Source organism: Schistocerca serialis, chromosome 5 (assembly GCF_023864345.2).
Source record: "Schistocerca serialis cubense isolate TAMUIC-IGC-003099 chromosome 5, iqSchSeri2.2, whole genome shotgun sequence".
Taxonomy (NCBI): Eukaryota; Metazoa; Arthropoda; class Insecta; order Orthoptera; family Acrididae; genus Schistocerca; species Schistocerca serialis.
In genome coordinates this window covers 834,313,627-834,332,696 of record NC_064642.1, presented here as the reverse complement: position 1 = coordinate 834,332,696, position 19,070 = coordinate 834,313,627, and the positions used below count along the sequence as shown (strand labels likewise).

At 40.5% G+C, this 19,070-nt stretch overlaps 1 protein-coding gene across 7 annotated transcripts in view; it reads left to right on the top strand.

Annotated features, from left to right (window-relative positions):
* LOC126480707 (ribosome-binding protein 1) overlaps positions 1 to 19,070 on the top strand; it is a 347,820-nt gene that overhangs the window by 261,406 nt on the left and 67,344 nt on the right. For 6 of the 7 annotated variants that reach the window (XM_050103952.1, XM_050103955.1, XM_050103953.1 and 3 more), the window contains 2 exons: positions 4,865 to 4,960; positions 5,556 to 5,648. In XM_050103952.1, the coding sequence (XP_049959909.1) occupies positions 4,865 to 4,960; positions 5,556 to 5,648 (189 nt within the window). The remainder of the gene's footprint in view (positions 1 to 4,864; positions 4,961 to 5,555; positions 5,649 to 19,070) is intronic. The other variant, XM_050103956.1, reaches the window with a different exon arrangement.

Below are 19,070 nucleotides of genomic sequence, written 5' to 3'. Positions count from 1 at the left end.
CTTCGGTTTGGGGCTAAATGTGATGTCTTTAGAAAGTACTGATCCTTCTATAAGGATCAGAGTTTTGGCAGGAACATTGACAGTGGTGTTATGATATTGGTGTTGAGGACCATGGTGGAGGAAGCTTTTGGAAATGTGGAAGGCAGAATGAGTCAGCAAGGCACAGTCGGGAAGCTGTGAGGGGTTGATAAGGCGTTGGATCATAGTGGTAGGCTTTATCTCAGCTGGAGCACTTTTCCTCAGGTGTGCTGTTCCAATTAGAGAGTTTCTATTGCAGTGATGGCATTCAGGAAATTGTGGCTACAGAGTAAAAGGATTTTGCAAAAGGAGTAGAGGCTTTCAAGTATGGTTTGAGGTTGGATTATATTATTATGGAGGACCAGATGGGTGATGCCGAGGACTAATGGAATTGGAAAAGATGAAGGTTCTTGGGGTAATATGATTGACAGCTTGAGAGACCAGTTTTAGTTGTAAGCCCTTTAGATGGGATACTACATGCCAGATAATATTTTAGAAACAGGACGTGCGATTGGAGTTTTGCAAGGGCAACGAGTGTTTTCAGAACTTTGTAGAGATATTCATTAAGTTCACCACTTACTCCACCTTCCCTCCAAATGTCTGTATATTCAGTGTACCCAATCTTAGTTCTTGAAATAGCTGGGTCATTTTCCATTACTTCTGTTCGTGCTGAACTTGTTCCATTTTGAAACCATGTATTTTAACCACTACTTGCTTCACAGGGTTGTCATAGCTGGATTTGCTGTCAGTTTTCTCACCAGTTTTTTCAGTCTGCTGGAGGTGTTTAATTTCCCTCGTACGATTAAACAACCAGTAGCTGCTGACAACTATTTTCCCAGCTACCGCCTACAGATGCGATATCTAGAGATAAAACTGCCTGAGAGTGATAAAACAATATAAATAATTAAAAATTTCAATTTCTGATATTGTATGTTTAGTAGCACTGTTGTATCAATCTTTTCTTTTTAGTCTGAAAAGGGGTTTAAGGGGTAAACATATTATTTATGCTGCCACATTAAACAAAGAAATTAATTTACAGTTTCAGCATGGTTCAGTTCTAACAGTGTGCTTGAAATAAATACATACACATTTTTTTGAAAGTAAAGTTGATGTTCAAAGACTGATTTGATGCAACTCTCCACTATAGTTTATTCTGTGTGAGCCTCTTCATATCTGCGTAACTAGTGCAACGTACACTGCTAAATGTAGCCAAGCAATGGTCTCCCTTAGAAGTTTCTCCTCCCACACTATCTTCCATTACCAAACTCAGGATTCCTTGATGCCTCAGCATATATCCTATTAATCAATTCCTTCTTTGTGTCAAGCTGTGTCATAAATTACAAGCTGTGTCATAAATTACTTTCTTCCCCAGTCAGATTAAATACCTCCCCATTAGGTACTTGATCTACCCATCTAATGTTCAGCATTTTTCTGTAGCAAGAGATTTCAAGCGCTTCTACTCTCTTCTTGTCTGAACAGTGTATTGGCCACGTTTCACTTCCATACAAAGCTTGACTCCAGACAGATACTTCCAGAAAAGACTTCCTAACACTTAAGCCTTCGGCACATGGACCATGCTTTTGAATGTCAATGTTGAGTGTGCCGAGTTCAATGTGCTGCTGAACGCTCAGAAATAATGTGACTTGTGCATACACTACAAGTGCTGCTACATGGTAAATGCAATAGCAATGTACTCCAGCATTGTCAGATTTATTTGGCTGTTTACAAAATGGTCACACACAAAATTCCTACATTAGCTCCTTAAAACCCACATTTCTTCCATTGTCCATATGCCAGGCACTTCCACTTCAATTTGAGTCTTTCAGTGCTCCGTCAAATTCTTATAGCAGTATTGTATCTCATATCTCACCTTCATGTACTTCATCTCATTCTATAATATTGTACTCTATTTGTTTCCCTCATACACAATGTGTCTCAGTTCCATTAGGACTGTGGCTGTGAAAAATAAATAATGGATTGTGTTCAAAAAACTACTGTTTTATTCAAAATAGTCTCCCCCGGAATCAACTCACAGTTGAAGCCGGGAAGTATCCTGTCACAAGTGGGGCAGTTTTGGGGTTCTTCTGTGGGAGGTTCTGGGTTTGAGGGGATGAGGAAGTGGCTCTAGCTATTGGCTTCTGTACCAGGTCAGGATGGTAGTTGCGGGATGCGAAAGCTGTTTTCAGGTTCTTGGTGTAATGGTTCAGGGATTCAGGACTGGAGCAGATTAATTTGCCATGAAGACCTAAGCTGTAGGGAAGCGACTGTTTGATATGGAATGGGTGGCAGCTGTCAAAATGGAGGCACTGTTGCTTGTTGGTGGGTTTGATGTGGACAAATGTGTGAAGCAAAAGTGCCCCACTTGTGACAGGATACTTTCTGGGACTGGATCACACTCTGAATGTGGCTCTCCAGCAGGGATACGACTTCCTCAAATCCTGCCCTGAAGTGAGATTCATCCTTCATTAAATTCTCCCCACTCCACCAAGAGTGTCTTTCTGCCGTCCACCTAACCTTCGTAACCTGTTGGTTCATCCCTATGAAATCTCCAAACCACCTTCCCTACCCTCTGGCTCCTACCCTTGTAACCGCCCCCTGTGTAAGACCTGTCCCATGCACCCTCCCACCACCACCACCTACTCCAGTCTAACCCGGAAGGTGTACACGATCAAAGGCAGAGCCACGTGTGAAAGCACCCACGTGATTTAGCAACTGACATGCCTACACTGTGAAGCCTTCTATGTGGGAATGACCGGCAACAAACTGTTCATTCGCATGAACGGACACAGGCAGACAGTGTTTGTTGGTAATGAGGATCACCCTGTGGCTAAACATGCCTTGGTGCACGGCCAGCACATCTTGGCACAGTGTTACACCGTCAGGGTTATCTGGATACTTCCCACTGACACCACCCTATCAGAACTCCGGAGATGGGAACTTGCCCTTCAATATATTCTCTCTTCCCGTTACCCACCAGGCCTCAACCTCCACTAAGTTCAAGTTGCTGCCGCTTGTACCTCACCTGTCATTCAACAACATCTTTGCCTCTGTACTTCCGCCTTGACTGACATCTCTGCCCAATGTCTTTGCATTTACATATGTCTGCCTGTGTCTGTATATGTGCGGATGGATATGTGTGTGTGTGCGCGCGAGTGTATGCCTGTCCTTTTTTTCCCCCTAAGGTAAGTCTTTCTGCTCCCGGGTTTGGAATGACTCCTTACCCTCTCCCTTAAAACCCACATCCTTTAGTCTTTCCCTCTCATTCCCTCTTTCCTGATGAAGCAACCTTGGGTTGCGAAAGCTTGAAATGTGTGTGTTTGTGTGTTTTTTATTGTCTCTATCAACATACCAACGCTTTCGTTTGGTAAGTTACAGCATCTTTGTTTTTAGATATAGAAGTAATATTTGTGTGTACTCAATATTTTTTCTGGAATTTTATCTAAAATCCATATAACACACATGGTAAAAAAGTAAAAATGAACAGCTCTGAAAAATGAATAATCACCAGTGAACTAGTTCCCAAAGATGAATTAATCTGGCCATCTCTAATAATGACTCCTCAGCTATCCATATCCATAATGGTCGTCTTCTTCTTTTTTTTTCCAGCCAGCCACATCCATCTGCTATATTGTTTTAACTCCTCCTACCACTTTCTTCATGTTTAATTAATGTTTTAATATTGGCATGATATGTCATTTCGTGCTTCCATGTGGATACACACTTAGCTTTCTGCATTTTGGTACTTTTAGTTTCTGTGCCGTTTTACACTCATGTGTAGTGTATTTTACCGACTCTCAGCTCAGACTGGTTTTCATGTGGGTGTTGAAGACCTTTCTGTCTTGCACACATACCAATATATCCATCCTTCTATCTTGTGAAATTCTACAGAACTATTCAAATTTAGTACAGTGAACTGTAGAAACATAGCCTGTCTGCCAAGAGCTTGAAAAAAATGTGTATTTCTCGAAAGTCGTGTACAAACTTAACAAGTAGTGAAAAAGGGTCCTCCACTATTGCATTTATCTCATAAAATTTTATCTGCACAAAAAAAGGCACTTGGGCTTTCTGTAATACTCTTAGGGGGCTGTTCAGAATTGTGATCATTTATTTTTTGTTTCATTTTATTTTTTTTATTTATTTGCAAATTTGTCAGTTTCGTACAATTTTGACTTTTTATCAAGCAGTATTGTTTTTTCACAAAATTCTGCAGAACTACTCAAATTTTATACAGAGAACTCTAGAACTATAGCAAATCTACCAAGAAATCTGAAAGAAAACGTGTATTGCTCAAAGTTGGGTGCCAACTTGATGTGCTGACCTGTGGGGAGAGACTTTGCAATCTCTGTGGTAAATTGGTGTAGTCTTTGGTGTCTGTGGAAACACTCTTACCCATTTCAGTTGGTCCTAGTGTATTCATTATTTTACTTTCCAGGTTATTGCATGACAACTGTGGTATTATAGCAAAAAATTTAAAACTACTTAGATTTTTTCAATATTTATTTCTTGTTGCATGCCTTGCTACTAACTTCATAGGTATAACTAAAGGAGAATCCATAGTAGGTGGTCAACATTTGGTCATGAAAAAGGTCATTTTCAATTTATAAGATAAATTCATTACAAAATCCCACCCAAAAAGAGCCATAAATTCACTTAATTAATGTGTATTAAAAATGATCTCGAACACTTTCCATTCCCCTTTTCATTTTTCTACTTACATTTCTTCAGAAAATCAAAATTTAATTGACCGTTCTGTGGGATGATGTCCACTCACCAAATTAACAAGTTTATAGTGATATTTTTATATTCCTATGGATTCTCCTAATATGCTGTCCTTTTGTCATCGTAGGAGTTACGAAAAAAGAACTGGAAAGCAATGGAAGCCCTCTCAGCAATGGAAAAATCCCTGCAATCCAAAGTGAAAGACTCACAAAATCTAGACAATGTAAGTGGTTTCATTTAGCATGATTCGTTTGTGATCGGTTGCTAAATTGAATTGTTCGCATGTATAGTTTGCATGAGGCATGTACTCTTTGTTTACTTAGTAGCTTTCAAACTGCAACATTTGTGTAGTGTGTTTCATAGTCACAAGTTAAATATATCAGTAATTTGTTTCATGGACAGCATGTACTTCAGTTGTCATTGAGATGCTTCCAACACTAATGGTGATGGTTTTTATATATATAAGCTGTACAAGTAAATTATTACATTGTAGCAGTTTATATATTAGTGATAGCACCTTAAAAAACTATTGAGACATGTAGACATTGCAGGAATTCCTTAAAAGGTGTGTAGTGGTTTGCATTGTATTATTTGATGGTGAAGTCTTCAAAAATCAGGGAAGTTTCAGTTGTGATTTTTGTATTAAATCATACTGTCCTTCAATTATGTATGACAGAGGTTCATAACAAGAATTAAGGCATTGCAACACAAATGTTGTTCCTTTGTTAGAGTGCAGTTGCTAATGAAAAGTAGTAATTTATGTTTAATAATTCAAACTTCAGCCTTAGGTTTAATTTATAATGATAAACCTGTTTCAGGAAATGGCCTCTGAGATATGTTTGCAGCAGCAAACAACAACTAGGTTGCTTCTCCAACGAATTTTTCCCAGCATAAAAATAGATGGTGATGAGGTAATGTAACATACTCTAATAACTTTCTGAAACTGATACATGGTTTCTCACAAAGGAAAAGACTAATTATCTAGCAGTAGCAGAGTAATTAGAAATACTCTCATTAATCTGAACAAGATCAAACCTTTATAAACATTGATTGGCTGTCTTTCGAAGACATGCCATTCTCTTATTACTACAAAAGTATAATGCCAAAAAAGACAAGGCACGGGCCCATTTCCCACATGTGGTGTATGGCCCACTCAACACAAGCCACCTGCTGCTGGTCTATTTGGAAAGCAGAAAGGGTACTCTGGCTCTCTGTGGATGACACTGTTATGTGTTCGCAACAATGAATGCACTTGTGAGTAACATGGCTCACAGAACTTGAGGTGAAGCAAGCTACAATAATTTTTACCCGTGGCTGCTCGTTGGACACTCACAAACACATCATTTGCAAGTATGTACACAGTTAAAGCTGGAGAAAGACTAAATGTTCGAAAGCTATGACCCAATTAAAATAACTGATAATGGCAAGAGGACAGTGTTGCTGGCTCAAATGCACTATTTTGCAAGTTCGCGTAACCTACAGTTATGCATGCACTGCACACTGCTTTGTCTTATAGATTGATGATGTCTCCTTCTGCCATTAATGGCAAGATCTGGGATGTTGATGGTGTTGACAGCTGTAGTAATAATGACAGTGCTGCATATATAGATATCGTAGTTACAGAGTTAATGATGAGTTACATCCATAAGAAATGTATTCCATCATACACACTTAACACTGCAAAATAAAAAATTACCTAATAAAGCAAAAAGAAGGAAACATTTGAAAACAATACTTTAGACACTGGGTCATGCCATGGACAGAGGCACACCACTTAAATCTGACAGTGAATCAATTTCACTACTGTCCTTCGAGTAACTAGAAGTTATATTAAAATGTACAAAATAATGTGTTAATCACAGTTAATTTTCACTGCGCATTCGTTCTCTCAAGCTTTCATTAGTATTAATAATTCTGTCCCTTTACAGTCATTTGGTCATTTGTTTGTTTGTTTTGAGCCAGTTGACAGTATCCAGTTTCTCAGAGGTAACTGGCGGCTTGTTATCAAGTTAGTTAGATGATAAAACCAGTTGCCCATTATATTTATCGAATTTATACCTAAACCTTACAACAAGGACCACTCAAACCACTATTCCATTCATTTCTTCATGGTTGTTGGCAGTTTTAGTCATTGTTGTACAGGTTTTTATAACACCTGCCAATGTAGCTACATTGCAGTGGGTGGTGGCATGGTAACAATGCCTATATTCAAAAGTATGAATTGCATTTTACCGTGTTTTCTTGCGTAGAAATATTACCAAAGTTTTCTACTTATATTACTGTAAAAAATACACATCAGATTTTATTACAGTTTCTCTCCATTAACATTTAAAACCATAAACGCCACACTACATTTTATAGGAATTATTTTCTAGCTCAAATAACATTTGCCTTTACGAAGAAGAGCCTTCACTTCACTGTAGGTTGGATGCTACTACAGCAATTAAGAACGATAAATATAATGTGCAGCTGTCTCTCCCTGAAAAGTATCAATATTCGGGATGTACTTCACCATGAATGTTTTTCAATACTGAGATGGAAATACACACACACACACACACACACACACACACACACACACACACTTGGAGTATTTTTTAACATTATCACTATATTCATCTGAAAAGTTTAACAGTCTGTTGCTTGACAAAAATAATTGATGACTAGTTCTGAGTGTAATCTCCTTCAGATTTAAAAAAGTAAAATAAAAGAATGATAATTACTTATTAAAATAGATAAACAATAGGTTAAACTATTTACAGAATTTTGAGAGCCTAATAACGCCTGACTGATTGTTCACAGTTGATAACCGACGAGAATTTTTGAGATAAAAATATTCAGCCTGTAGCTATACAATAGAAAAATTCTGGCATATCAGTATCAAATTCATGGTAACAGTCTGTTGGTACATAGCATGTTATTAAAATCAGTTCATATTGCAGACATGTGCTGACTTAGAGAGGTGGGAAATAGGGTGGGAGGAAGATTGGGTTGGAGGAGAGGAATGCATTGTATGAGAAAGTGGAAGAAAGGAGAGCACATAAATGCATTGTACTAAATGGCAGAAAAGTTGATCGGTATTTGACTGAGATGATAAAAATTATGTTCAGAGTTAAAAACCTAATAAGACCAACTGTGGTCATTTTGTGAGGTCAGGAACATCCATGGTGCCTTCATTTAGCTGTGGGCTCACCCTAAATGGTAGTGTGGTGACTTGCTAGTCCCAATGTTAGCCTAGTTTTGAGAAGTAAACGTTGATATTTGCTGTACGAAAGTTCTAGTGGAATGTAAATTCTTTAAAGGAGACCACTCGCTGAAAAGCAGATGTTGAGTTGTTGTTATACATATGCATAATAAAGAGAACTTGCTAGCTTTTGAAGTTATCCTTTGACGAGCTAGAGTATAAAAATCACACACACACACACACACACACACACACACACACACACACACAGAGAGAGAGAGAGAGAGAGAGAGAGAGAGAGAGAGAGAGAGAGAGAGATGCCAGTATACTTGGCTCTTTGTAGGGGTGCTGAGGGGCAGAGGGAGGCTTTGTCAAAGGACAACTCCGAAATCTTGCAAGATTTCTTTCTTTTGTTTATGCCTATTAGTAGGTCAGTGCTTCTAATTTTTGGCGAGTAAACATTGATATTCTTACATTACATTTTTCGCGAGGGCATGCAGCTATACTGTATGGTTTAATGATGATGGCGTCCTCTTGGGTAAAATAGTCCCCCATTCGGATCTCCGGGCGGGGACTACTCAAGAGGACGTCGTTATCAGGAGAAAGATAACTGACGTTCTATAGATCAGAGCGTGGAATGTCAGATCCCTTAATCGGGCAGGTAGGTCAGAAAATTCAAAAAGGGAAGTTAGATATAGTGGGAATTAGCGAATTTCGGTGGCAGGAGGAACGAGACTTTTGGTCAGGTGAACACAGGGTTATAAATACAAAAACAAATAGGGGTAATGCAGGAGTAGGTTTAATAATGAATAAAAAAAATAGGAGTGTCAGTAAGCTACTACAAACAGCATAGTGAGCACCTTATTGTGGCCAAAATAGACACGAAGCCCACGCCTACTACAGTAACACAAGTTTATATGCCAACTAGCTCTGCAGATGACGAAGAAATTGAAGAAATGTACGATGAATTAAAAGGAATTATTCAGGTAGTGAAGGGAGATGAAAATTTAATAGTCATGGGTGACTGGAATTCGTCAGTAGGAAAAGGAAGAGAAGAAAACATAGTAGGTGAATATGGATTGGGGGGAAGGAATGAAAGAGGAAGCCACCTGGTAGAATTCTGCACAGAGCACAACTTAATCATAGCTAACACTTGGTTCGAGAATCATAAAGGAAGGTTGTATACATGGAAGAAGCCTAGAGATACTGACAGGTTTCGGATATATTATATAATGGTAAGACAGAGATTTAGGAACCAGGTTTTAAATTGTAAGACATTTCCAGGGGCAGATGTGGATTCTGACCACAATCTATTGGTTATGACCTGTAGATTAAAACTGAAGAAACTGCAAAAAGGTGGGAATTTGAAGAGATGGGACCTGGATAAACTGAATAAAACAGAGGTTGTACAGAGTTTCAGGGAGAGCATAAGGGAACAACTGACAGGAATGGGGGGAAGAAATACAGTAGAAGAAGAATGGGTAGATTTGAGGGATGAAATAGTGAAGGCAGCAGAGGATCAAGTAGGTAAAAAAACAGGGGCTAGTAGAAATCCTTGGGTAACAGAAGATACATTGAATTTAATTGATGAAAGGAGAAAATACAAAAATGCAGTAAATGAAGCAGACAAAAAGGAATAAAAGGAAAGCAAATGTCTCAAATATGAGATCGGCAGGAAGTGCAAAATGGCTAAGCAGGGATGGCTAGAGGACAAATGTAAGGATGTAGAGGCTTCTCTCGCTAGGGGTAAGATTGATACTGCCTACAGGAAAATTAGAGACCTTTGGAGATAAGAGAACCACTTGTATGAACATCAAGAGCTCAGATGGAAACCCAGTTCTAAGCAAAGAAGGGAAAGCAGAAAGGTGGAAGGAGTATATAGAGGGTCTATACAAGGGTGATGTACTTGAGGACGATATTATGGGAATGGAAGAGGATGTAGATGAAGATGAAATGGGAGATATGATACTGTGTGAAGAGTTTGACACAGCACTGAAAGACCCGACTCGAAACAAGGCCCCGGGAGTAGACAACATTCCATTAGAACTACTGACGGCCTTGGGAGAGCCAGTCCTGACCAAACTCTACCATCTGGTGAGCAAGATGTATGAGACAGGCGAAATACCCTCAGACTTCAAGAAGAATGTAACAATTCCAATCCCAAAGAAAGCAGGTGTTGACAGATGTGAAAATTACCGAACTGTCAGTTTAATAAGTCACAGCTGCAAAATACTAACACGAATTCTTTGCAGACGAATGGAATAACTGGTAGAAGCCGACCTCGGGGAAGATCAGTTTGGATTCCGTAGAAATATCGGAACACGTGAGGCAATACTGACCCTACGACTTATCTAAGAAGCTAGATTAAGAAAAGGCAAACCTACATTTCTAGCATTTGTAGACTTAGAGAAAGCTTTTGACAACGTTGACTGGAATACTCCTTTAAATTCTGAAGTTAGCAGGGGTAAAATACAGGGAGCGAAAGGCTGTTTACAAATTGTACAGAAACCATATGGTAGTTATGAGTCGAGGGGCATGAAAGGGAAGCAGTGTTTGGGAAGGGAGTGAGACAGTGTTCTAGCCTCTTCCCGATGTTATATTGAGCAAGCAGTAAAGGAAACAAGAGAAAAATTCGGAGTAGGTATTAAAATCCATGGAGAAGAAATAAAAACTTTGAGGTTCGCCAATGACATTGTGATTCTGTCAGAGACAGCAAAGGACTTTGAAGAGCAGTTGAACGGAATGGACAGTGTCTTGAAAGGAGGATATAAGATGAACATCAACAAAAGCAAAACGAGGATAATGGAATGTAGTCAAATTAAATCGGGTGATGCTGAGGGGATTAGATTAGGAAATGAGACACTTAAAGTAGTAAAGGAGTTTTGCTATTTAGGGAGTAAAATAACTGATGATGGTCGAAGTAGAGAGGATATAAAATGTAGAGTGGCAATGGCTAGGAAAGAGTTTCTGAAGGAGAGAAATTTGTTAACGTTGAGTATAGGTTTAAGTGTCAGGAAGTCATTTCTGAAAGTATTTGTATGGAGTGTAGCCATGTATGGAAGTGAAACATGGATGATAAATAGTTTGGACAAGAAGAGAATAGAAGCTTTTGAAATGTGGTGCTACAGAAGAATGCTGAAAATTAGATGGGTAGATCACATAACTGATAAGGAGGTATTGAATAGAATTGGGGAGAAGAGGTGTTTGTGGCACAACTTGACTAGAAGAAGGGATCGGTTGGTAGGACATGTTCTGGGGCATCAAGGGATCACCAATTTAATATTGGAGGGCAGCGTGGAGGGTAAAAATCGTAGAGGGAGACCAAGAGATGAATACACCAAGCAGATTCAGAAGGATGTAGGCTGCAGTACGTACTGGGAGATGAAGCAGCTTGTACAGGCTAGAGTAGCATGGAGAGCTGCATTAAACCAGTCTCAGGTCTGAAGACCACGACAACAACAACATTACATGTGTTGTGATTGACGTGAATTAGTTGTTCCTGAATTGTTGAGAATATGTTCCTTCCCTAGAGAGCATACGGGGTGTTTTTCCCGTAGTCTACCTAGAAGTCGTGCCCCCCTCACACCCATGCTACCTGTAAATGGGGCGTGCACTGTTGGAGTTGTGTCACATTTAGTGTGGCTGTCATAAACGTGGCGAGTCACAGGCAGATGGGACGTCAGTGTGTGTTGTTAAGTTTCTTAAACTATGCAGAATTCTCAAATTGGACCAGAAACATAGGTACACTGCCGACCGTTAAAACTACGTCACCAGGAAGGATAAAAAATGTTGCGTGTTCACAGTACAGCACAAGGAACTGTAGGTGATCTGAGGATAAATGGGTTGTGAAATTTGGTAACTGGCTGGCCATAGATTTGAATTGAACTTTGATGACAGGTGTAAATACTTTGTTCCACATTGCTTCCACTCAATTTCAATTATCAGAAAGCTTCTGTTGTTGGAAAGCAGTGGTGTGTCAGTCTGTCAGCAAAACACAACCAGATGTTTTTGTTGGAAGGAAAATCTGAAAAATGTGCTGGCCAGTGCACCATTCAAGTACACTATGTATTGAGGTAGGTGAGGACAGAAGATAATGTCTCAGAGTCCTCGGAGATTGCCTACGGCTACTGGTCTCAGCATGACAGTAATGTAATAGCTGCCATCTGAATTCCAAACTGCTGGCTACGGAAACTGGACATGATCATGTGATATATCCGGAGGCACCTCATACTGTCACATTGTGTGCAGAGACTGTACAACAGTGGCGGGTGTGATCGGGCAACGTTCATTCTCCTCAGAGCCTGCAAACATGACCACATCCATCATGATTCCTTACTCAGAACTGGATCCATCCAAAAAGATGATGTGTTGCTATTACTGTGTCCAGTCTCATTGTGTCAGTGTCCTCTCTGCACTACCTTGTCGATGGAAGCAATGATCTTGTTTGCCATGCCAACAGTCTGTGACGCTAGAGACGTCATTGCACCATCCATGCTGGCACTCATCTCCCTGCAAACGAGCCCATTTCTCAATTCAAAGGTACGAGATACAGTTCTAAAATCCTGTGTGGCTGAGAAAACAGCATCTGTCCTCTCAGGCTTCAGTCATGAGGAGACATAGAGATCCTGCATGGTAAGAAGTACGGTCCTCCTAAACCCGTAGATCCCATTTTTGCCCGACAGCCAGAGGATCCCAAATGATGCTAGTGGCGATATTGTGGTACGATAAACGTCAGTCTTGATGGGCCATAATCCTGTTGGTGTCAAATTCCCATGTGTACTGTTAGACATTTGTCCTCCTCACTTAAAGTGTAGCGTGGTCTCACAACCAAACAACATTAAAGCGCAGTTTCTGAATGAGAAACCTGTTGCGTAATCATTATTTATATACTGAATGTAGATGGTGTAACTACTACCTTGTGTTGCACTCAAATGCGTATCCAAGCATGTAGTAACTTCATGCCAGTTTTATGTTTGCCATGTGCAACTTTTATGGTGTTGTAATTTTAGTGGGTAGCTCAGTGTTTTAGCAGATTGTTGCAGATGAAGACTGTAGATCTCAACTTCTTAGTGTGTTCATAAAATACTCCATATGCAATGTGTGTAACATTTTAATATTTACTGTATGAGACTTGCTGATATTTTATTTTCCTTTTAAGTCTGAGGTTGGTCATTATGTATCGTCAAAACCAGTAATAAGTCATATGTGTTATTAACAGAATACTGTGTGTGTGTGTGTGTGTGTGTGTGTGTGTGTGTGTGTGTGAGAGAGAGAGAGAGAGAGAGAGAGAGAGAGAGAGAGAGAGAGAGGAGGGGAGGGGGTGCAGTTTTTATGAACTTGTTTTCACAGTCCATTGCTTTGTCCTTAAGCTTATTCTTGTCTCTCACACACTGTATGTATGTTCTGATCTCTCCTTCCTAGCGACATTGTAGAATTAGAAGAAATACACTCCAAAATCTCCACAAATTCATTCACTGTACAGCTAGTGTACAAAGCATGCAGGTTGCTGATTTATGCACGAGTTGGATTGCTACCTTGACTGTTGTTGTTGTTGTTGTTGTTGTTGTTGTCTCCAGTCCAAAGACTGGAATGACGCAGCTCTCCACGCTACTCTGTCCTCGTGATCCTCTTCACCTCCACACAACTACTGCGACCCACTTCTGTTTGAACCTCCTTACTGTATTCAAATCTTGGTTTCCCTGTGCACATACTGCTCCTCTCCTGCACCCCAGCACAGTTGCACCTAGCAGCCCACTGTCCTGTCCCCGCCACATGCCGCACATTGTCATAGGCGGCACTAGCATCTTCCCCCACCCCTACCCAGCAATCCTTACCTCTCCCCACCATAGGCCTCTTATGTACCCCGCTACCCATCCCAGCATAGGTCACTGCCGCATCTGAGTCTCCCCCCACTCCTAGGCAGTAGAGGCTTTGCATCCAGGGGCGTGTTTTTCTGTTTCTTCTGTGCCTGATGCCTAGTAGTATCTTTCTTTTAATGTGCCTGTCTGCCACTCAGTTCTTCCTCTAAATGGCGAGAAGCAATTTGTCCTATCCATATTGTCATTGTTCCACCCTAGATTTTTCTACTGTTTAAACACAGTATCTTGTGTGCCATCAGAAAATTTCTATTGGGCTGCATCTTTCTGCCTGTCTGATCCTATGTTGCCTTAACTGTTTAATCTCTATTATCCATTCATCTTCTGTTGTCTTTCTTTTCCCTTTTTCCTTCACTAGTTGCCCAATGCTCCCTTTGAAATACTCGTTGTTGTGTGGTTATTTCAGTTGATCTTGGTCCTATTTCCTTAATTTTCCATTTTTCTGCACTTTCTTCAGTTTTAATTTGCAGCTCATAATGATAAAATATGGTGGGATTCCACATCTATCCCTGGGAATTTTTTTGAGTGAGAAATCTCTTTCTGGAGTCTGCCGTACCATTGTGTAACCTGAAACCTATTGGTATCTTCAGGTCGATTCCATGTATTCAACATTGCTTACATGATTCTTAAACAGAGTGTTTGCAGTGATTACATTATGCCCGGTGCATAATTCTATCAGGTGGCTTCCCCCTTTCACTCTTTTCCCCCAATCCATGTGCTCCTACTATTTTTCCTCCACCTCCTTTTCCTGCTAATGAATTCCAGTCCCCCACCACAGTGAAATTTTCATCTCTCTTAACTGTCTGAATAATTTCTTTTGTGTTATTAAACAATAGAAAATCTAGAATCACTGGCTTCAGCTGCCAGAGACTGTGTTTTTGTGTTTGTGTGTGGGAGGGGGGGGGGGGGGTGGAGGGTGCGGCGCAGAGCGGACATTCGCACGTTCGTGTCGTCTATCTTTATCAAAGGCCATGTTGGCCAGAAGCTCATTTTGTGACTGTCTTTTTGCTGTGCCCATCAGCAGTATGGTGAGTAGCAACTATCCTTTAATTGTTACTTTTATGTCATACATTTTCAGACAGTGATAAATAAACCTTGGATGTAGGAAAACAGTATGAAATAGAACAAATTGCTACTCACCACATAGAGGAGGTGTTGAGTAGCAGACAAGCAAATTGAAAGAAGACTGCTAGAGGTCAAAAGGAGTCATATTAAGTCCTTTGTTAGATTAAGACAAAATTCACACCCTCACATATGTGTAGCTCTTATGAACACGGCTACTGTCATCTCCAGGCACAGAGGCCCGACTACGGTGAGCCTTAGTGGCGGTAAAGGAGAGGCATAGGGAGGAGAGGGGGAGGGGAAGGATGGCAGATTAGGGTGGGGAGCTGCTGTAGTGCTTTCTGTGGGAGTGCGCAGGGATGTGATAGGGACAAAATGGTGGGGTGCTTGGCACTGTGTTGTCCCCGCCACATGCTGCAGGGGATAGAAGGTGTGTGTGGGGCTGTAGTGAGAGCAGGGAAAGGGATGAGGCAGATGGAAGAATGAAGTATATGTTGCAGGGAGAGTTTCCATCTGCACAATTCAGAATAGCTGATGTTTTTGGGAAGAATCCAGATGTCACAGACTGTGAAGCAGTTGTTGAAGTCTAATACATCACGTCAGACAGCATGCACAGCATCTGATTGGTCCAGCCATGTTTTGGCCACCAGAGGTGGAATGAAGATGGGCAAGGATGTTGCATAAGTTATGTGGGTGGCAAAATAATGTTTCAGGAGTGGTGGGGGGCATTTTTTTCTCATTTCAGTGTATGACTGAGGTAGTTGAAAGTATATGGAGAATATGATTCGGTTGCTCCAGTTTTACATGGTACCAGTTTGTGTGCTCCTTAGTGGCAGTCAGTGTGTATTTGAAGGATGGTAAGTGACTGTGGAGACAAAGTGTAGGAGATCAGTTTCCGGACAAGGTGGGGAGAGTAATTTCACTCTGTGAAGACCTTGGCGAAACATTCGGCACATTTGGAGAGAGCTGCTCACAACTTCAGTTGAGACATCTGTGGGTAGCTAGGCTGTATAAAGAGATCTGTCAGTGTGGAATGGTTGGCAGCTGTCAAAGTTGGGGTATTGGTGGTTGGTAGCTTTGATGTGGACAGACCATCCATCACTGAGGTGGTAGACTTTGAAAGTGACTTGTTGGACTGATGAGGACCAGGTGAAGTGCATATGGGGGAGAAAGTGTTGTTCTGGAAAACGTGGGTAGGGTGCCCTAACCCTTTATCTAGATTAGGAAAATGTCATCAATGTGTGCTTGACATATACCAGAATGTGCCTTTAGTGTTAGGTAAGATGATTACACTTCTTGAGTTGTAATACGGTCACAGGTTTGTGAGAATTAATTAAGAAGACTGTTGATACATTTTTAGTGTGTGTGTGTGTGTGTGTGTGTGTGTGTGTGTGTGTGTGTGTGTGTGTGTGTGTGTGTGTATGTCATATACTTTATAAAATAAAAATCCACTCAAGTTTCTGTGGCAACTGAAGTTAATTATGTATATTTATGTAGCTTTTGGCCTAATCTTTGTTTTGCGCAACTGCAGGTCACCTGACAATCGAATGAAAAAGTTTTCAGTGGTGTTGAGCTACAGCAGTACAGTATTTTTTGAAGGAATACACTGCCATTTGACCGAATATTTCTCTATATTTCTCACGTACACGCTAGATCTCAGCTTTCACACCATTATTCAGTACAGTGATTTCAGACCATTGATGTGTGCCGGTCAGGGTGGCCGAGCAGTTCTAAGCGCTACAGTCTGGAACCGCGCGACTGCTATGATCGCAGGTTCGAATCCTGCCTCGGGCGTGGATGTGTGTGATGTCCTTAGGTTAGTTAGATTTAAGTAGTTCTACGTTCTAGGGGACTGATGACCTCAGAAGTTAAATCCTATAGTGCTCAGAGCCATTTGAACTATTAATGTGTTCTACTGTGTACTGTGCAGGCTGATGTTTACACAGTTCTCCAAATTTGCTTAACATGCTGTAAATCGTACAAAATAAATGTCTTATAGGAATGTGGCATATTGTCATATAAGCACACTGTATCTGTGAAACCCAGCCCAAAGCAAGTAAACACAAAACTAGCCCTAATAATGTCATCTCTCATGGTACACAGCAATCTAAGACATTGTAATTGATAATGGCATGAAAGCCAAAATCTTCATTGTACACAGGAAATATACAGAAATATACAACCAAAAAATGGTGTATTCTCTCAAATATATTAAATTAAAAAAAAAGATGTGATGTAATAATCATACCTTGATTGCAACTGTACTTGTACTTGAAGTCTCATTCTTCCTGCCATCACTAGTTTCCAGTAAATCTAAATTTGCCCTATGCACTTCCCTTGTCAAATTCTCTAACCTACCTATCTGGTTTTAAGTGATTTACTATTCCACATTCTGAACCATATAACGCCAGTTTTTTTTCTTGTGACAGCAGTATCCTCTGTGCCTGGAGCCCCGTGTTGGACAGTTTCACTTCTGGAATAGTTTATTCAAAAGGAACCATTAAGCTATACATGCCCTCAGAAAAAATATGCGCCAATGTATCCCCTCACTTTCACTTGTTTACAGTACCAGCATAGCGAGGACATGCAGGCAGATGTTGAGAGACCAGACTGTTGCCTTGCAACCGCTGAAAAGGCCTATCTGGCCTGTCTATGTATACTCCTCCATTGTGGCAGCTGTCTGTGTGATTGAGCTGTGCAAGCTGCATCACCTCGGCAAGGTCCATGGTCTGTGGACAGTGCTAAACCAAATTTTCAAAAAGGAGAGAGAAGGAAAACCCTGGGCTGTATTGTCTGGAGTACTGCTGTTAAATTTTGTACAGAGCTTCCTCTGTAAGAAAGAGCTGTGATTATATGCACAAGAGAGACTTGACACATAAATGAGGAGACTGATACTGCAAATTTCTCTGCTTCCCAAATACATATAAAATATAATCAAGTATTAGGACTCATTAGAGTTCACAAACTTCTGCATTTATCACTTCTGCTGCTCAAGATATGTCTGTACATCGTTTCCAATAAAGTCGTACAGGAGATGGAAAAACTCACAATCTGATTGTAGAAAGGTGAAAATAATTTCTTTTCTGTTGTGTTGTAGTTGTTGCCTGCTTCCTTTTCTAAAATAGTGTCAAGCATGTAATATGATTTATTTGTTGTGATGTCATTTACTGGTGTATTTATTTCAATGTTTGTTCTTCGTGCTAAGTAATCAATTCTCGTACATTTTCGGCAGCCGTGCACTCCGTTAGTTGCGTAAGCTACCGGTATATCTCTGGATGTGAATATGGAATCCGAAGGCGTCGTATTCCAGGCAGTTTCTGACAGAAGAGTTGTTGTCAGCTCACATAAATGAAGCTTGATACTTTGCTCCTAGTACCTTTAGTACAGCTGGTAAGCTTGTAGGTAACATTTTTTTCAGGGATTCGGTTTTGAGAAGAAAACAACTATTGTGATTGAAGGAGACAGAATACGTCATCCTCAGATCCACCTGTAGGAACTTTCAGTTCAAATTTTAAATTACTGATATGAAAAGGAAACAATTTGAAAACACACAGTGCAAAAACCTTTTGCAGAATGGTAGAGGGGGGGATGTAGGTGAGAGGAAGTTAGAGTAGTAGAGTTATGAAGGGATTATAAGGGTCTGAAGAGGTCCAATATCCAGGAAAGCCCTACAGTTCATTCAACAAATCATTACCAGTCAGTGTTCAAGGCAAGCTAGCTATGTTATAAAGAAAGTAAGGCAAATGGTCCAAAATCGGTAGTTTGCATTTGCAAATATGTGGACGGAAAGCGGGAAAGGTAGTTGTTATGATGTTCTGGCAGGTTGAAATTACTAGTATTGGCAGATAAACAGTATGATAAAAGTAGAAAGGTAATTCCTAAATGTAGTAGTGTAGAATGAGGAAGTTGGGAGAGACATACAGTGATCAGCCAGAACATTATGACCACCGACTTATCATCCATATAAACCCTACAGGTGGTACCAGTGTCATGTGGTGAGTAATGATTACTAGTCAGACACCCACGTGGTGCATGTAGTATCAGTCTGTGTGTAGAATGGGAAAGGCATGTGATCTATCAGAGCCAGATTGAGGGCACATTGTGATGGCCTGGAGGCTCTGCACGGGCCTTTCGGAAACTGCTTGACTTGCCGGTTGTTCAGTGTTGTGGTGTCTTCAACACGCCTAACATCATACTTTAAAGCTGGGCAG